At 43.9% G+C, this 17,649-nt stretch overlaps 1 protein-coding gene and 2 long non-coding RNA genes across 3 annotated transcripts; 1 reads left to right on the forward strand and 2 right to left on the reverse strand.

The window, feature by feature from the left end:
* Positions 1–8,805: 8,805 nt before the first annotated feature.
* LOC115182482 (protein MAL2) lies at positions 8,806–16,563 on the reverse strand. The gene is made up of 4 exons (XM_029744086.1): positions 16,168–16,563; positions 14,802–14,972; positions 10,929–11,117; positions 8,806–9,462 (listed from the first exon to the last, which is right to left on the reverse strand). The coding sequence occupies exons 1-4, from the start codon at positions 16,282–16,284 to the stop codon at positions 9,391–9,393; spliced, it is 549 nt and encodes a 182-aa protein (XP_029599946.1). The 5' UTR covers positions 16,285–16,563; the 3' UTR covers positions 8,806–9,390.
* LOC115182483 (uncharacterized) lies at positions 9,629–10,922 on the reverse strand. Its single transcript, XR_003873753.1, has 2 exons — positions 10,253–10,922; positions 9,629–10,203 (listed from the first exon to the last, which is right to left on the reverse strand). It is a non-coding gene; the product is annotated as an uncharacterized LOC115182483 (long non-coding RNA).
* Positions 16,564–16,647: 84 nt separating the features above from the next.
* On the forward strand, positions 16,648–17,341 carry LOC115182484 (uncharacterized). Its single transcript, XR_003873754.1, has 2 exons — positions 16,648–16,733; positions 17,252–17,341. It is a non-coding gene; the product is annotated as an uncharacterized LOC115182484 (long non-coding RNA).
* Positions 17,342–17,649: the final 308 nt, after the last annotated feature.

Raw genomic sequence — 17,649 nt, forward strand, 5'->3', positions numbered from 1 at the left:
CCATGTAATGCTTTGTAGGTTAGCAGTAAAACCTTGAAATCAGCCCTTGCCTTAACAGGAAGCCAGTGTAGGGAGGCTAGCACTGGAGTAATATGATCAAATTTTTTGGTTCTAGTCAGGATTCTAGCAGCCGTATTTAGCACTAACTGAAGTTTGTTTAGTGCTTTATCCGGGTAGCCGGAAAGTAGAGCATTGTAGTAGTCCAGCCTAGAAGTAACAAAAGCATGGATTAATTTTTCTGCGTCATTTTTGGACAGAAAGTTTCTGATTTTTGCAATGTTACGTAGATGGAAAAAAGCTGTCCTTGAAACAGTCTTGATATGTTCTTCAAAAGAGAGATCAGGGTCCAGAGTAACACCGAGGTCCTTCACAGTTTTATTTGAGACGACTGTACAGCCATCCAGATTAATTGTCAGATTGAACAGAAGATCTCTTTGTTTCTTGGGACCTAGAACAAGCATCTCTGCTTTGTCCGAGTTTAAAAGTAGAAAGTTTGCAGCCATCCACTTCCTTATGTCTGAAACACAGGCTTCTAGCGAGGGCAATTTTGGAGCTTCACCATGTTTCATTGAAATGTACAGCTGTGTGTCGTCCGCATAGCAGTGAAATTTAACATTATGTTTTCGAATGACATCCCCAAGAGGTAAAATATATAGTGAAAACAATAGTGGTCCTAAAACGGAACATTGAGGAACACCGAAATTTACAATTGATTTGTCAGAGGACAAACCATTCACAGAGACAAACTGATATCTTTCCGACAGATAAGATCTAAACCAGGCCAGAACTTGTCCATGTAGACCAATTTGGGTTTCCAATCTCTCCAAAAGAATGTGGTGATCGATGGTATCAAAAGCGGCACTAAGATCTAGGAGCACGAGGACAGATGCAGAGCCTCGGTCTGACGTCATTAAAAGGTCATTTACCACCTTCACAAGTGCAGTCTCAGTGCTATGATGGGGTCTAAAACCAGACTGAAGCGTTTCGTATACATTGTTTGTCTTCAGGAAGGCAGTGAGTTGCTGTGCAACAGCTTTTTCTAAAATTTTTGAGAGGAATGGAAGATTCGATATAGGCCGATAGTTTTTTATAATTTCTGGGTCAAGATTCGGCTTTTTCAAGAGAGGCTTTATTACTGCCACTTTTAGTGAGCTTGGTACACATCCGGTGGATAGAGAGCCGTTTATTATGTTCAACATAGGAGGGCCAAGCACAGGAAGCAGCTCTTTCAGTAGTTTAGTTGGAATAGGGTCCAGTATGCAGCTTGAGGGTTTGGAGGCCATGATTATTTTCATCATTGTGTCAAGAGATATAGTACTAAAACACTTTAGTATCTCCCTTGAGCCAAGGTCCTGGCAGAGTTGTGCAGACTCAGGACAATGGAGCTTTGGAGGAATACCCAGATTTAAAGAGGAGTCCGTAATTTGCTTTCTAATGATCATGATCTTTTCCTCAAAGAAGTTCATAAATGTATTACTGCTGAAGTGAAAGCCATCCTCCATTTGCAAATGCTGCTTTTTAGTTAGCTTTGCGACAGTATCAAAAATAAATTTTGGATTGTTCTTATTTTCCTCAATTAAGTTGGAAAAATAGGATGATCGAGCAGCAGTGAGGGCTCTTCGATACTGCACGGTACTGTCTTTCCAAGCTAGTCGGAAGACTTCCAGTTTGGTGTGGCGCCATTTCCGTTCCAATTTTCTGGAAGCTTGCTTCAGAGCTCGTGTATTTTCTGTATACCAGGGAGCTAGTTTCTTATGACAGATGTTTTTAATTTTTAGGGGTGCAACTGCATCTAGGGTATTGCGCAAGGTTAAATTGAGTTCCTCGGTTAGGTGGTTAACTGATTTTTGTCCTCTGACGTCCTTGGGTAGGCAGAGGGAGTCTGGAAGGGCATCAAGGAATCTTTGGGTTGTCTGAGAATTTATAGCACGACTTTTAATGCTCCTTGGTTGGGGTCTGAGCAGATTATTTGTTGCAATTGTAAACGCAATAAAATGGTGGTCCGATAATCCAGGATTATGAGGAAAAACATTAAGATCCACAACATTTATTCCATGGGACAAAACTAGGTCCAGAGTATGACTGTGGCAGTGAGTAGGTCCAGAGACATGTTGGACAAAACCCACTGAGTCGATGATGGCTCCGAAAGCCTTTTGGAGTGGGTCTGTGGACTTTTCCATGTGAATGTTAAAGTCACCAAAAATTAGAATATTATCTGCTATGACTACAAGATCCGATAGGAATTCAGGGAACTCAGTGAGGAACACTGCATGTGGCCCAGGAGGCCTGTAAACAGTAGCTATAAAAAGTGAGTGAGTAGGCTGCATAGATTTCATGACTAGAAGCTCAAAAGACGAAAACGTCATTGTTTTTTTTTTTGTAAATTGAAATTTGCTATCGTAGATGTTAGCAACACCTCCGCCTTTGCCGGATGCACGGGGGGTATGGTCACTAGTGTAACCAGGGGGTGAGGCCTCATTTAACACAGTAAATTCATCAGGCTTAAGCCATGTTTCAGTCAGGCCAATCACGTCAAGATTATGATCAGTGATTAGTTCATTGACTATGACTGCCTTGGAAGTGAGGGATCTAACATTAAGTAACCCAATTTTGAGATGTGAAGTATCACAATCTCTTTCAATAATGGCAGGAATGGAGGAGGTCTTTATACTAGTGAGATTACTAAAGCGAACACAGCCATTTTTAATTTTGCCCAACCTAGATCGAGGCACAGACAAGGTCTCAATGGGGAAAGCTGAGCTGACTACGCTGACTGTGCTAATAGCAGACTCCACTAAGCTGGCAGGCTGGCTAACAGCCTGCTGCCTGGCCTGCACCCTATTTCATTCTGGAGCTAGAGGAGTTAGAGCCCTGTCTATGTTCGTAGATAAGATGAGAGCACCCCTCCAGCTAGGATGGAGTCCGTCACTCCTCAACAGGCCAGGCTTGGTTCTGTTTGTGGGTGAGTCCCAGAAAGAGGGCCAGTTATCTACAAATTCTATCTTTTGGGAGGGGCAGAACACAGTTTTCATCCAGCGATTGAGTTGTGAGACTCTGCTGTAGAGCTCATCACTCCCCCTAACTGGGAGGGGGCCAGAGACAATTACTCGATGCCGACACATCTTTCTAGCTGATTTACACGCTGAAGCTATGTTGCGCTTGGTGACCTCTGACTGTTTCATCCTAACATCGTTGGTGCCGACGTGGATAACAATATCTCTATACTCTCTACACTCGCCAGTTTTAGCTTTAGCCAGCACCGTCTTTAGATTAGCCTTAACGTCGGTAGCCCTGCCCCCTGGTAAACAGTATATGATCGCTGGATGATTCGTTTTAAGTCTAATACTGCATTTTGGTCTAATCACTACGACGGCCATGACACATTGCCTCCCTCCTACAATGGAATGGCAGGAACTATAACCATTTTTTTATTCAAACTAACACGTTGTATCGATGTTTCTCTTGAAATTAAGCTCACATTTGCATTTCAAATCCTTCAGTCCTCCACTCAAGATGTCCTCTTGGCAAATGTATTGCATATATTTCAAATTCAATATGTACACTATATATTCAAAAGTATATGGATTCGGCTATTTCAGCCAAACCCGTTGCTGACAGGTGTATAAAATCGAGCACACAGCCATGCGATCTCCATAGACAAACATTGGCAGTAGAATGGCCTTACTGAAGAGCTCAGTGACTTTCAACGTCGCACTGTCATAGGATGCCACCTTTCCAACAAGTAGGCCACACAAGCTCACTGAACGGAACAGGACAGGACCACCGAGTGCTGAAGCGCGTAAAAATCGTCTGTCCTCGGTTGCAAAACTCACTACCGAGTTCTAAACTGCTTCTGGAAGCAACGTCAGCACAATAATTGTTTGTCGAGAGCTTCATCAAATGGGTTTCCATGGCCGAGCAGCAGCACACAAGCCTAAGATCACCATGCGCAATGCCAGTGATGGGAAATATTAACGCTACAGCAATCAATGACATTCTAGACGATTCTGTGCTTCCAACTTTGTGGCAACAGTTTGGGGAAGGGCCTTTCCTCTTTCAGCATGACAATCCCCCTGTGCATAAAGCCAGGTCCATACAGAAATGGTTTGTTTGAGATCGGTGTGGAAGAACTTGACTGGCCTGCACAGAGCCCTGACCTTAACCCCATCGAACACCTTTGGGATGAATTGGAATGCCGACTGCGAGCCAGGTTTAATCGCCCAAAATCAGTCCCTGACCTCACTAATGCTCTTGTGGCTGAATGGAAGCAAGTCCCCGCAGCAATGTTCCAACATCTAGTGGAAAGCCTTCCCAGAAGAGTGGAGGCTGTTATAGCAGCAAAGGGGGGACCAACTCCATATTAATATGCCCATGATTTTGGAATGAGATGTTCGACGACCAGGTGTCCACATACTTTTGGTCATGTAGTGTATCATCAGGGCTTTCCCTATTATTATTGTATAGCTACATAGTAAGTCGTGTGATTTTGACAATAGACAAATCAGAACCAGTACTTCCATTTCAGGCCTAAACTGCCAGAACACATGTAGAACGGTTCAGAAGACAGACTATAGGATTTTGCTTGCATCTAATGTGGGTCAGCGAAGCCACAGAGGTCAAAAAGGTGGAGGTGTGTTAAAATTGACGACACACTGTCAAAGCCATAGGTTGCACATATCTGAGAGGTTCCTAAGTTTCCCCCCAAGTAAGGGGCTGTGTCCCAAATGCTACCCTATTACTCCCTACAGATGGTACCCTATTACTCTCTACAGATGGTACTGTATTACTCCCTACAGATGGTATCCTATTACTCCCTACAGATGGTTCCGTATTACTCCCTACAGATGGTACCGTATTACTCCCTACAGATGGTACCCTATTACTCCCTACAGATGGTTCCGTATTACTCCCTACAGATGGTACTGTATTACTCCCTATAGATGGTACTGTATTACTCCCTACAGATGGTTCCGTATTACTCCCTACAGATGGTACTGTATTACTCCCTACAGATGGTACCCTATTACTCTCTACAGATGGTATCCTATTACTCTCTACAGATGGTATCCTATTACTCTCTACAGATGGTATCCTATTACTCTCTACAGATGGTATCCTATTACTCCCTACAGATGGTACTGTATTACTCTCTACAGATGGTTCCGTATTACTCCCTACAGATGGTTCCGTATTACTCCCTACAGATGGTGCTGTATTACTCCCTATAGATGGTACTGTATTACTCCCTACCGATGGTACCCTATTACTTCCTACAGATGGTGCTGTATTACTCCCTACAGATGGTATCCATTTACTCCCTACAGATGGTACTGTATTACTCCCTACAGATGGTATCCTTTTACTCCCTACAGATGGTACTGTATTACTCCCTATAGATGGTACTGTATTACTCCCTACAGATGGTATCCTTTTACTCCCTACAGATGGCACTGTATTACTCCCTACAGATGGTTCCGTATTACTCCCTACAGATGGTACCGTATTACTCCCTACAGATGGTACCCTATTACTCCCTACTGATGGTACTGTATTACTCCCTACAGATGGTTCCGTATTACTCCCTACAGATGGTATCCTATTACTCCCTACAGATGGTACCCTATTACTCCCTACAGATGGTATCCTATTACTCCCTACAGATGGTACTATATTACTCCCTACAGATGGTACTGTATTACTCCCTACAGATGGTTCCGTATTACTCCCTACAGATGGTACCATATTACTCCCTACAGATGGTTCCGTATTACTCCCTACAGATGGCACTGTATTACTCCCTACAGATGGTACTGTATTACTCCCTACAGATGGTTCCGTATTACTCCCTACAGATGGTATCCTATTACTCCCTACAGATGGTTCCGTATTACTTCATACAGATGGTACCGTATTACTCCCTACAGATGGTTCCGTATTACTCCCTACAGATGGTATCCTATTACTCCCTACAGATGGCACTGTATTACTCCCTACAGATGGCACTGTATTACTCCCTACAGATGGTACTGTATTACTCCCTACAGATGGTACTGTATTACTCCCTACAGATGGTACCGTATTACTCCCTACCGATGGTACCCTATTACTTCCTACAGATGGTGCTGTATTACTCCCTACAGATGGTACCCTATTACTTCCTACAGATGGTGCTGTATTACTCCCTACAGATGATACCCTATTACTCCCTACAGATGATACCCTATTACTGTAGTGAGTGCATACATTTTCTTACTTTTTCATACTAGCCCCCTTTGGGAATCCAACCTACAACCCTAGCGTTGCAAGTGCCATGCTCTACCAACCAGGGCTCAGGTCAAAAGTAGTGCACTGTATAGGGAATAGGGTGTCATTTAGGACGAACACTAAGATATTTCCCCCATGTGTAGACACATACATCTTCTTCCTCCTTATGGGTACAAGATTATGGGCTAATTTGTCTGATATGGAGCCCAGGAATTTCACTGTAGGCAGCTTAAATAGGGTATTTAATGCATTCACCATCCTCTAGGCTCACCACATAACCACTGGTTGATAGTATTTCCCTTTGTGGTAGGAATAACTGACTCGACTGCACTGTAATTAATGTAGTTAATACTGTATTAAATATCTCTTGCTCCCGAAAGGCGCAGCAGTCTAAGGCAGTGTAAGAGGCGCCAGTGTAAGAGGCGTCACTGAATTCCCTGGTTCCAATCCAGGCTGTATCACGTCCGGGCCGTGATTGGGAGTCCCATAGGGCTACGCACAATTGGCCCAGCGTCGTCCGGGTTTGACCGGGTTTGGCCATCAAGAAAAATTTGTTCCTAACTGACTTCCCTAGTTAAAAAAAAGGTTAAATAAAAAACAAAACATTATAATTATAATTGAATCATGTACACTACCGGTCATAAGTTTGGGAACACCGACTCATTCAAGGGTTTTTATTTATTCATTTATTTATAGTGACGACATCAAAACTATGAAATCACACATATGGAATCATGTAGTAACCAGAAAAATGTTTAAAAAATCGAAATAAATGTTATATTTGAGATTCTTCAAAGTAGCCACCCTTTGCCTTGATGACAGCTTTGCACATTCTTGGCATTCTCTCAACCAGCTTCATAAGGTAGTCACCTGGAATGCATTTCAATTAACAGGTGTGTCTTGTTTAAAGTTAATTTGTGGAATTTCTTTCCTTCTTAATGCGTTTCAGCCAATCAGTTGTGTTGTGACAAGGTAGGGTGGTATACAGAAGATAGCCCTATTTGGTAAAATACCAAGTCCATATTATGGCAAGAACAGCTCAAATAAGCAAAGAGAAATGACAGTCCATCATTACTTTAAGACATGAAAGTCAGTCAATACGGAAAATGTCAAGAACTTTGAAAGTTTCTTCAAGTGCAGTCGCAAAAACCATCAAGCGCTATGATGAAACTGGCTCTCGTGAAGGCCGCAACAGGAATGGAAGACCCAGAGTTACTTCTGCTGCAGACGATAAGTTCATTAGAGTTCCGAGCCTTAGACATTGCAGCCCAAATAAATGCTTCAGAGTTCAAGTAACGGACACATCTCAACATCAACTGTTCAGAGGAGACTGCGTGAATCAGGTCTTCATGGTCAAATTGCTGCAAAGAAACCACTACTAAAGGACACCAATAATAAGAAGAGACTTGCTTGGGCCAAGAAACATGAGAAATTGACATTAGAAATTTGTCCTTTGGCCTGGAGTCCAAATTGGAGATTTTTGGTTCCAACTGCTATGTCTTTGTGAGACGCAGAGTGGGTGAACGGATGACTTCCACATGTGTATTTCCCACCGTGAAGCATGGAGGAGGAGTTATGGTGTGGGGGTGCTTTGCTGGTGACATAGTCTGTGATTTATTTTGAATTCAAAGCACACTTAACCAGCATGGCTACCACAGCATTCTGCAGCGATACGTCATCCCATCTGGTTTGGGCTTAGTGGGACTATAATTTGTTTTTCAACAGGACAATGACCCAACACACCTCCAGGCTGTGTAAGGGCTATTTGACCATGAAGGAGGGTGATGGAGTGCTGCATCAGATGACCTGGCCTCCACAATCCCTCGACCTCAACCGAATTGAGATGGTTTGGGATGAGTCGGACCGCACAGCGAAGGAAAAGCAGCCAACAAGTGCTCAGCATATGTGGGAACTCCTTCAAGATTGTTGGAAAAGTATTCCAGGTGAAGCTGGTTGAGAGAATGCCAAGAGTGTGCAACGCTGTCATCAAGGCAAAGGGTGACTATTTGAAGAATCTCGAATATAAAATATATTTTGATTTGTTTAACACTTTTTTGTTTACTAAATTATTCCATAGTTTTGATGTCTTCACTATTATTCTACAATGTAGAAAGTATTAAAAATAAAAACCCTTGAATGAGTAGGTGTTCTAAAACTTTTGACCGGTAGTGTATGGAGATATTCATCAACTGACACCAAAAACCCTGATGAGGCTAAAGGCCCGAAGCACTTTCATCAACTGACACTGTCCTCAAAGAGGAATCTCCTCTTCCCTTCAGACTGCTCCTCAGTTCAGGCACCTTGGTTGAAGAGAGAAGTAGCGGCAAAGTTCCTTTCCCTTCAACTGACAACAAAGGCATCTGGTCCAACCACCTACAGTAGCCTATTTAACCTCTGGGACATGCACTTGAACTGGCTGGTGAAGAACCAGCAGGGCTGATGAGGCAATAACTCTCCACGCTAAAAACAGTCTTTGTGAGAATAGTTCCCCCTTCTGGTGAAGCCCTGCTAAACTAGCCAAATATAAAAATACAAGTTGTATCGACAAGATAATAAAAGTTATTTATTTGTAAATATGCATTTCAGAAATCACAAAATATACTCAAAAATGTATTCCAGTAAGTATTCACACAATGTCATTAAGTGATTGATATTTTTCCTATGTAGTATGTTTAACATAGTTTTCCATGTTGCTATAAAAAAAGTTAGACATTCTACAAGGGAAAATATAACGTCACCTTATTGTTATTTAATCAGTTATAGGTCCCTTCTGATCCAGAGTTGAATTTATTTTACAGGGAATCAAACACTAATAAATAAAATCTACACTATTGATCACACAGTTAAACATGTTGGCCTCAGCAACCAAGCACTAATATGTCAACTACAACATCGGGTAGCTTAGTCATAACGCCTGGTCTGCTGTTATTACATGACAGATACAACAAAGTCTTGATCTCATAGCAACAAATAGAAACTTGATGCAAATATCATTATACAGTAGTTCTCTTTAAAAAATAATGTTATACACATGTAATAAACAGACAACGTGACAATGTCTTAACAGCATGGTAGGAGTTTGAACTGAAAAACGTAAATGGTGTGTTTTCTTTCTTCCGTGTCACATCACATCTGCCACCTCCTGAAGCCCATGAACATACTGCAGGCGTAGCAGAGTGTCACCACAAAGGCAAATATCTAGAGGAGAACCAGGACAACAACAAAAAAAGGTTAGGTTAATTCACAGAAAGCCTTGAGCAAGGACACCTAATGGAATAGCAGCAGCTATATAGTACAGCAACATCACTGAACCAACTAGTAGTATAGAACCAGGAGAACAATGACCAAACATTAACTCATGGAATGCAAAGGCCTACAGCTCCTTTTACTAAAAAAACATTGACTTAGATTAGGAGTTTACTACAGAGCTTATGTGTTTGGTCTCCTTGGTAATGAAGTGTTAGGTTCTGAAAATAGCTCTGTGCAGTACAGGAGCTACCAATACAGAAATGGAGGAGGCTGTCAGGACAAAGCACAACATCCGTTCACTCTCAGCAGTAGAACACTGATTCATGTAATACAACCTCACCAAGGCTGTAAAAACATCACTGTGTTACAGTAGTAACAGACTTCTGGGTTTATAATACAGGAACAATAATAACATGTTATAGTAACAGACCTCTGGGTTTATAATACTGGAACAATAATAACATGTTATAGTAGTAACAGACCTCTGGGTTTATAATACTGGAACAATAATAACATGTTATAGTAGTAACAGACCTCTGGGTTTATAATACAGGAACAATAATAACATGTTATAGTAGTAACAGACCTCTGGGTTTATAATACAGGAACAATAATAACATGTTATAGTAGTAACAGACCTCTGGGTTTATAATACAGGAACAATAATAACATGTTATAGTAGTAACAGACCTCTGGGTTTATAATACAGGAACAATAATAACATGTTATAGTAACAGACCTCTGGGTTTATAATACTGGAACAATAATAACATGTTATAGTAGTAACAGACCTCTGGGTTTATAATACTGGAACAATAATAACATGTTATAGTAGTAACAGACCTCTGGGTTTATAATACTGGAACAATAATAACATCACTGTGTTATAGTAGTAACAGACCTCTGGGTTTATAATACTGGAACAATAATAACATGTTATAGTAGTAACAGACCTCTGGGTTTATAATACAGGAAGAATAATAACATGTTATAGTAGTAACAGACCTCTGGGTTTATAATACTGGAAGAATCGATTCCAATAACTGATCGTTTGCTTGTTTGCCTGGAGTGCCAGATGAGTAGGTTGTCATTAGTTACCACAAAGTCATAATTATGGCTAAACCACACCGATTTCTACAATTTATCTTCTTCATCTGATTTAAACCTTATATTAAGATCAAAAAGATTATTTTTATTTTCATGTATTTTTACGATATAAACAATTTTGACTTTGGTAACTAGTGACAACCAGATGGGCAGGGTTTGCAGTTCTGGAAACGTTATATTGGTTAATCAACCCAGGCAAACTCAAACAGACACGTACAGTATGAAGAATTTGAATTAAAAGCCTGGTCTGATCAGTGAACCATTTGCATTACAGATAGCCTTGACATTTTGTGTTAGTGTACACTGACCGTAGCTGCCACATTAATACTGTATTGTCTGTTGTCCAGGAAGGTGAGTATATTTCCACTAGGGGCTGTTACACATCCTGGTATGGAGCTGTTGGTGCTACTGATGACCCCTCTGGCAGCCGTAACAGCAGCCTCCAGCACCAAGGCACTGAAGTAGAACAGCAGTGCTGTGAAGTGGTACAGCACATCCTGCAATGAAGATGGAAAGACAGGGTTATAATATGGATTGAGAGTAGTCAGGTCTCGTTGAATGTATTGAGAAAATCACGTGTGATAGGGGTTTACAGTAAGAGACCGGCCACCTCCCAGAGAGATAGGGGTTACAGTAAGAGACCGGCCTCCTCCCAGAGAGATAGGGGGTTACAGTAAGAGACCGGCCACCTTCCAGAGAGATAGGGGGTTACAGTAAGAGACCGGCCACCTCCCAGAGAGATGGGGGTTACAGTAAGAGACCGGCCACCTCCCAGAGAGATAGGGGTTACAGTAAGAGACCGGCCGCCTCCCAGAGAGATAGGGGGTTACAGTAAGAGACCGGCCGCCTCCCAGAGAGATAGGGGGTTACAGTAAGAGACCGGCCACCTTCCAGAGAGATAGGGGTTTACAGTAAGAGACCGGCCGCCTTCCAGATAGGGGGTTACAGTAAGAGACCGGCCGCCTTCCAGATAGGGGGTTACAGTAAGAGACCGGCCACCTTCCAGATAGATAGGGGGTTACAGTAAGAGACCGGCCGCCTCCCAGAGAGATAGGGGGTTACAGTAAGAGACCGTCTGCCTCCCAGAGAGATAGGGGTTTACAGTAAGAGACCGTCTGCCTCCCAGAGAGATAGGGGTTTACAGTAAGAGACCAGCCACCTCCCAGAGAGATAGGGGGTTACAGTAAGAGACCGGCCACCTCCCAGAGAGATAGGGGTTACAGTAAGAGACGGGCCGCCTCCCAGATAGATAGGGGGTTACAGTAAGAGACCGGCCACCTCCCAGAGAGATAGGGGGTTACAGTAAGAGACCGGCCACCTCCCAGATAGATAGGGGGTTACAGTAAGAGACCGTCTGCCTCCCAGAGAGATAGGGGGTTACAGTAAGAGACCGTCTGCCTCCCAGATAGATAGGGGGTTACAGTAAGAGACCGTCTGCCTCCCAGATAGATAGGGGGTTACAGTAAGAGACCGGCTGCCTCCCAGATAGATAGGGGGTTACAGTAAGAGACCGGCTGCCTCCCAAATGGCACCCTACTACTATATAGTGCACTATCTTTGACCTACGTTTGACCTGAGCCTTATGAATAAGGGTGCAATTTCGTAGGTAGCCACAGACTCCCTTCTGTTGACAATGGGGACTCAGAGCCCACAGACTGGCTATTGTCTGGTGTGAGCTCACTATTCTCTCAGTAGCTGTGTCACAAGCTTTGTTTTCTCATCGTCTATGAGACGACAACACACACACACACACACACGACTACATTTAGGAGAAGAACTGGAGCCTGGTGGGTCTGAGGCCGGTCTGTGGATAGGTCCCAAATGGTACTCTACTCCCTATATAGTGCACTACTATCGACCAGGGTCGATAGTAGTGCACTATATATGTACTGCCTACACTACTACTGTAGCTAGTAGTGTAGGCAGTACCCTTCAAGTCAACCTCTAGTGCAGTCAGTCATTAGTACTTCATGTTCATTATTAGTTCATGTGTAAGTGTGGCAAAGTCATTTTGGATAAAAGCGTCTGCTAAATGGCAGAAATATAATTAAAATATGAAAGTGTTAATACATGTGCAAAAAGCATTGAGGATACATTAGGCACAGCAGCAGCAGAGCTGGGATCAGGACCAGTAGCGATAGCAGCAGAGCTGGGATCAGGGCCAGTAGGAATAGCAGCAGAGCTGGGATCAGGGCCAGCAGCAGCAGAGCTGGGATCAGGGCCAGCAGGAATAGCAGCAGTAGAGCTGGGATCAGGGCCAGCAGCAGCAGAGCTGGGATCAGGGCCAGTAGGAATAGCAGCAGAGCTGGGATCGGGGCCAGCAGCAGTAGCAGCAGAGCTGGGATCAGGGCCAGCAGGAATAGCAGCAGCAGAGCTGGGATCAGGGCCAGTAGCAGCAGCAGAGCTGGGATCAGGGCCAGTAGCGATAGCAGCAGAGCTGGGATCAGGGCCAGTAGCAGCAGCAGAGCTGGGATCAGGGCCAGTAGCAGCAGAGCTGGGATCAGGGCCAGCAGCGATAGCAGCAGAGCTGGGATCAGGGCCAGCAGCAGAGCTGGGATCAGGGCCAGCAGCGATAGCAGCAGAGCTGGGATCAGGGCCAGCAGCGATAGCAGCAGAGCTGGGATCAGGGCCAGCAGCGATAGCAGCAGAGCTGGGATCAGGGCCAGCAGCGATAGCAGCAGAGCTGGGATCAGGGCCAGCAGCGATAGCAGCAGAGCTGGGATCAGGGCCAGCAGCGATAGCAGCAGAGCTGGGATCAGGGCCAGTAGCGATAGCAGCAGAGCTGGGATCAGGGCCAGTAGCGATAGCAGCAGAGCTAGGATCAGGGCCAGTAGCAGCAGAGCTGGGATCGGGGCCAGCAGCAGCAGAGCTGGGATCGGGGCCAGCAGCAGCAGAGCTGGGATCGGGGCCAGCAGCAGCAGAGCTGGGATCGGGGCCAGCAGCAGCAGAGCTGGGATCGGGGCCAGCAGCAGCAGAGCTGCTGTATAGTAGAGCAGCTCTCTAATGTTTCAGTGTGTCTGGTCAGTGTTGATACCTGCATGTAGAGGCACGCTCATGACTAAAGTTGTGATGAGATCATACTCAGTAGGTGTGGTGCAGAGTGTTACACACACACACACACACACAGTACTGTAATTAGGACTATGAAGGAGCAGGATTGTTCTACATCTGTAGTGACATGACACTGAATGGAATATCCTTTCAGGAGTTTAGGGGAACTGCTATGGAGTCAGCAGCATTTCAATGAGGCTCCTGAAGAACATGGTCTCCTGATTATTCTAAAGATATTGTGTTTGATTTGCAGGGTGATCTCCAAATTCATCACATTCATATGGCAAATGTCCAGACTGAAGACTACTATTTATTTATCATTTGAATTGTGTTTAGTGCCGAGGTGGAACTAAACCCTGCACCAACCAGTAGCTCTCCAGGACTGGAGTTGGACAGCCCTGAAGTGATAAACCAAACAGACCAGGAAGACTGGAGTTGGACAGCCCTGAAGTGTTAAACCAAACAGACCAGGAAGACTGGAGTTGGACAGCCCTGAAGTGACAAACCAAACAGACCAGGAAGACTGGAGCTGGACAGCCCTGAAGTGTTAAACCAAACAGACCAGGAAGACTGGAGTTGGACAGCCCTGAAGTGACCAACCAAACAGACCAGGAAGACTGGAGTTGGACAGCCCTGAAGTGACCAACCAAACAGACCAGGAAGACTGGAGTTGGACAGCCCTGAAGTGACCAACCAAACAGACCAGGAAGACTGGAGTTGGACAGCCCTGAAGTGACCAACCAAACAGACCAGGAAGACTGGAGTTGGACAGCCCTGAAGTAACCAACCAAACAGACCAGGAAGACTGGAGTTGGACAGCCCTGAAGTGACCAACCAAACAGACCAGGAAGACTGGAGTTGGACAGCCCTGAAGTGACCAACCAAACAGACCAGGAAGACTGGAGTTGGACAGCCCTGAAGTGTTAAACCAAACAGACCAGGAAGACTGGAGCTGGACAGCCCTGAAGTGTTAAACCAAACAGACCAGGAAGACTGGAGTTGGACAGCCCTGAAGTGTTAAACCAAACAGACCAGGAAGACTCTACCTCTGATAAAGATGTCATGTGACGTCAGAAAATGTGTTGTTTTTTGTGACCTGTTCCTTGGGTAATCCTCGTCACTAGACTCACCATCAGGTTCCAGTCAGTGTTGATTCTGTCAGCCAAGCCCAGGAGGAAGAGGAGGAGGTACACGCTGGAACAGAAGAACGTGCTGACAGAGACAAACATCACCCAGCCCTGTAGCAGGGGCACGGGCACGTTGGAGGAGGCCACCAGGATCCATACTAACCCTCCAAATATCTGGATGAACAGAATAGAGAACATTTGTTAGACAAGTCATCATACGTGAGACTGATTGATATTTGTGACATAATAAATGCTTTAAGAATAACATGACTGTTTGACCAGACTGTGAGATCTGATCATGACATGAATGACAGTTTATTTAAAATGCATCATAGGCCTGATACAGGGTACGATTTCCATGTGTGAAAAGGAGCAGGCTGTTATTGAACTGAATACAGATTATTTATAGGCCTAAAAGGAGCAGGCTGTTATTGAACTGAATACAGATTATTTATAGGCCTAAAAGGAGCAGGCTGTTATTGAACTGAATACAGATTATTTATAGGCCTAAAAGGAGCAGGCTGTTATTGAACTGAATACAGATTATTTATAGGCCTAAAAGGAGCAGGCTGTTATTGAACTGAATACAGATTATTTTTAGGCCTAAAAGGAGCAGGCTGTTATTGAACTGAATACAGATTATTTATAGGCCTAAAAGGAGCAGGCTGTTATTGAACTGAATACAGATTATTTATAGGCCTAAAAGGAGCAGGCTGTTATTAAACTGAATACAGATTATTTATAGGCCTAAAAGGAGCAGGCTGTTATTGAACTGAATACAGATTATTTATAGGCCTAAAAGGAGCAGGCTGTTATTGAACTGAATACAGATTATTTATAGGCCTAAAAGGAGCAGGCTGTTATTGAACTGAATACAGATTATTTATAGGCCTAAAAGGAGCAGGCTGTTATTGAACTGAATACAGATTATTTATAGGCCTAGTAGCACACTGCTATACTATTTAGCTGGAGAACAGTTGTATCTATTTTATCGTTCACTTCACAATGACAAAATGTACAGTATGTTCTGATCCTATCACTACTACACTATCAGATTGTACAATAGGGAGTTGCCTATATGCCGTTAGTAAAACACAGCCGAAGTACAGTAATGACTGAACTCCCATTACTATGACGCTACCTGCCTGGCTCCTCTGATAGCGGCATACGTAACTTCCTGTGCGATGAAAAAGAAAATCCTAAAACTCTAATGAACAAAATAAACTAAACAGGATTAAGAGACTATCGATTAGACTGCAGTTTCCCCAATTAGGCCACTTCAAACAAGGGTGTAACCAGAATCTATCTGACCACCGATGGTGTTTTTGCTTACAAAACTCGTAGTCAGAAATAGAGATGTGACACTCACAATTTCCAAGCAGATCAGAGCACCGGAGTACGTCCTCAATATTTGTAGTCCCAATGGCAAAGATATCGTCGGCTCTGGGAATGCTGTCGCCGCAGGATTCGTCGCTGGCTCCGACATCCTTCCCGTCTTGTATCTCGACAAAGGACACCAACTCAGGCAAATTCTTCTGCAGTCATGTGTCCCTAACTGGTCGAACAGGTGCACGGCTCCTCCCTTCACTTTATCCAACTCTACCCGCCCGCAGAGTGGAGGCAGTCGCAGTTACCGCAATACCACACCTCGATCTCTCTGTCGCGACTCGCTAAAGATGAATCTGCTACGAATTGAACGTGCCTGAGAAAATGAGAGAGAGGCTCTACTATAGAATCCCTTTCCAGAAAAAAAGACGATACAAACAGGCAGACTAGATGCAGTGATGCCGATTAACTTCCACAGATGTTGATAGGCCACTCTAAAGTCAATATTAGTCTACCTGCAGAGGGAGAACATTCCAAGGTGAGAGGAGTCGGAGAAAGGGAAAGCGGCGCTGTGATTTATCTGCAAGCTGAAACAGCTTCATGGTTTAGGTAAATAATTGCACAACTTAAAGTTGTTTACTCAATAACCATGACCCACAGAGAAGCGTCTCCAAATAGCACCTCACTCCCTACGTAGTGCACTACGTTTATGGTGCCATTTGGGACGTGCACATAGCCTACACCTGCAAGCCTCTGAATTGAACAGAGCAGGAGTCCTGTCTGTAACTTATCTATATTGTCAGGGAGAGTGAGAACAGTATTATGAGAGAATGATGAGTCCTGTCTGTAACTTATCTATATTGTCAGGGAGAGTGAGAACAGTATTATGAGAGAATGATTGTTATTTTATATAGGGGCAGTAACAGGGTAGAAAAGCCCCACCAGGTTAATGTTTACCTGGAATATGTGGATAAACTCAGCTCCTGTTGACATAACCCCAAGCTGCACATGCTGTTAACAATGTTAGACAGAGTTGGTCCAATGAAGGACTCATCTATTTCACTGGCTGTACTGTATTCCTAAAGTTACTGGTGCAATGAATGTTTAGCTTTTTGGTTCTTCTCCAGGTTTCTTCCTTTCTTCTAGGGATTTTTTCCTTGCTGCTGTGCTGCTGCTCACTACCTGTTCTGATCTGAATAAATGGACAATCAAAATGAGGTGGTTGATTTGTATGGTGTTTATTACACAAAGGGAAAGGTTTCATATGCTATCCGAAAAACAAAAGGTTTAAGTGTCAAAGGGATACCAACTTAAAAAAACAAACAAACATTTTCTCCCCAATTTCGATCTTGTCTCATCACCGCAACTCCCCAACGGGCTCGGGAGGCGAAGGTCGAGTCATGCGTCCTCCGAAACATGACCCGCCAAACCGAGCTTCTTATTAACACCCGCCCGCTTAACTCAGAGGTCAGTCGCACCAATGTGTCGGAGGAAACACCGTTCAACTGACTACCATGGTCAGCCT

Source organism: Salmo trutta, unplaced genomic scaffold, assembly GCF_901001165.1.
Source record: "Salmo trutta unplaced genomic scaffold, fSalTru1.1, whole genome shotgun sequence".
NCBI lineage: Eukaryota > Metazoa > Chordata > Actinopteri > Salmoniformes > Salmonidae > Salmo > Salmo trutta.

Coding starts and splice junctions, on each gene's coding strand:
- LOC115182482 (XM_029744086.1), bottom strand. CDS start 16,284: ATGTCGGAGCCAGCGACGAATCCTGCGGCGACAGCATTCCCAGAGCCG. Junction 11,118..14,801: donor ACACTGACTGGAACCTGATG/GTGAGTCTAGTG, acceptor TCTTCATTGCAG/GATGTGCTGTACCACTTCAC. Junction 9,463..10,928: donor GTATTAATGTGGCAGCTACG/GTCAGTGTACAC, acceptor GTTCTCCTCTAG/ATATTTGCCTTTGTGGTGAC.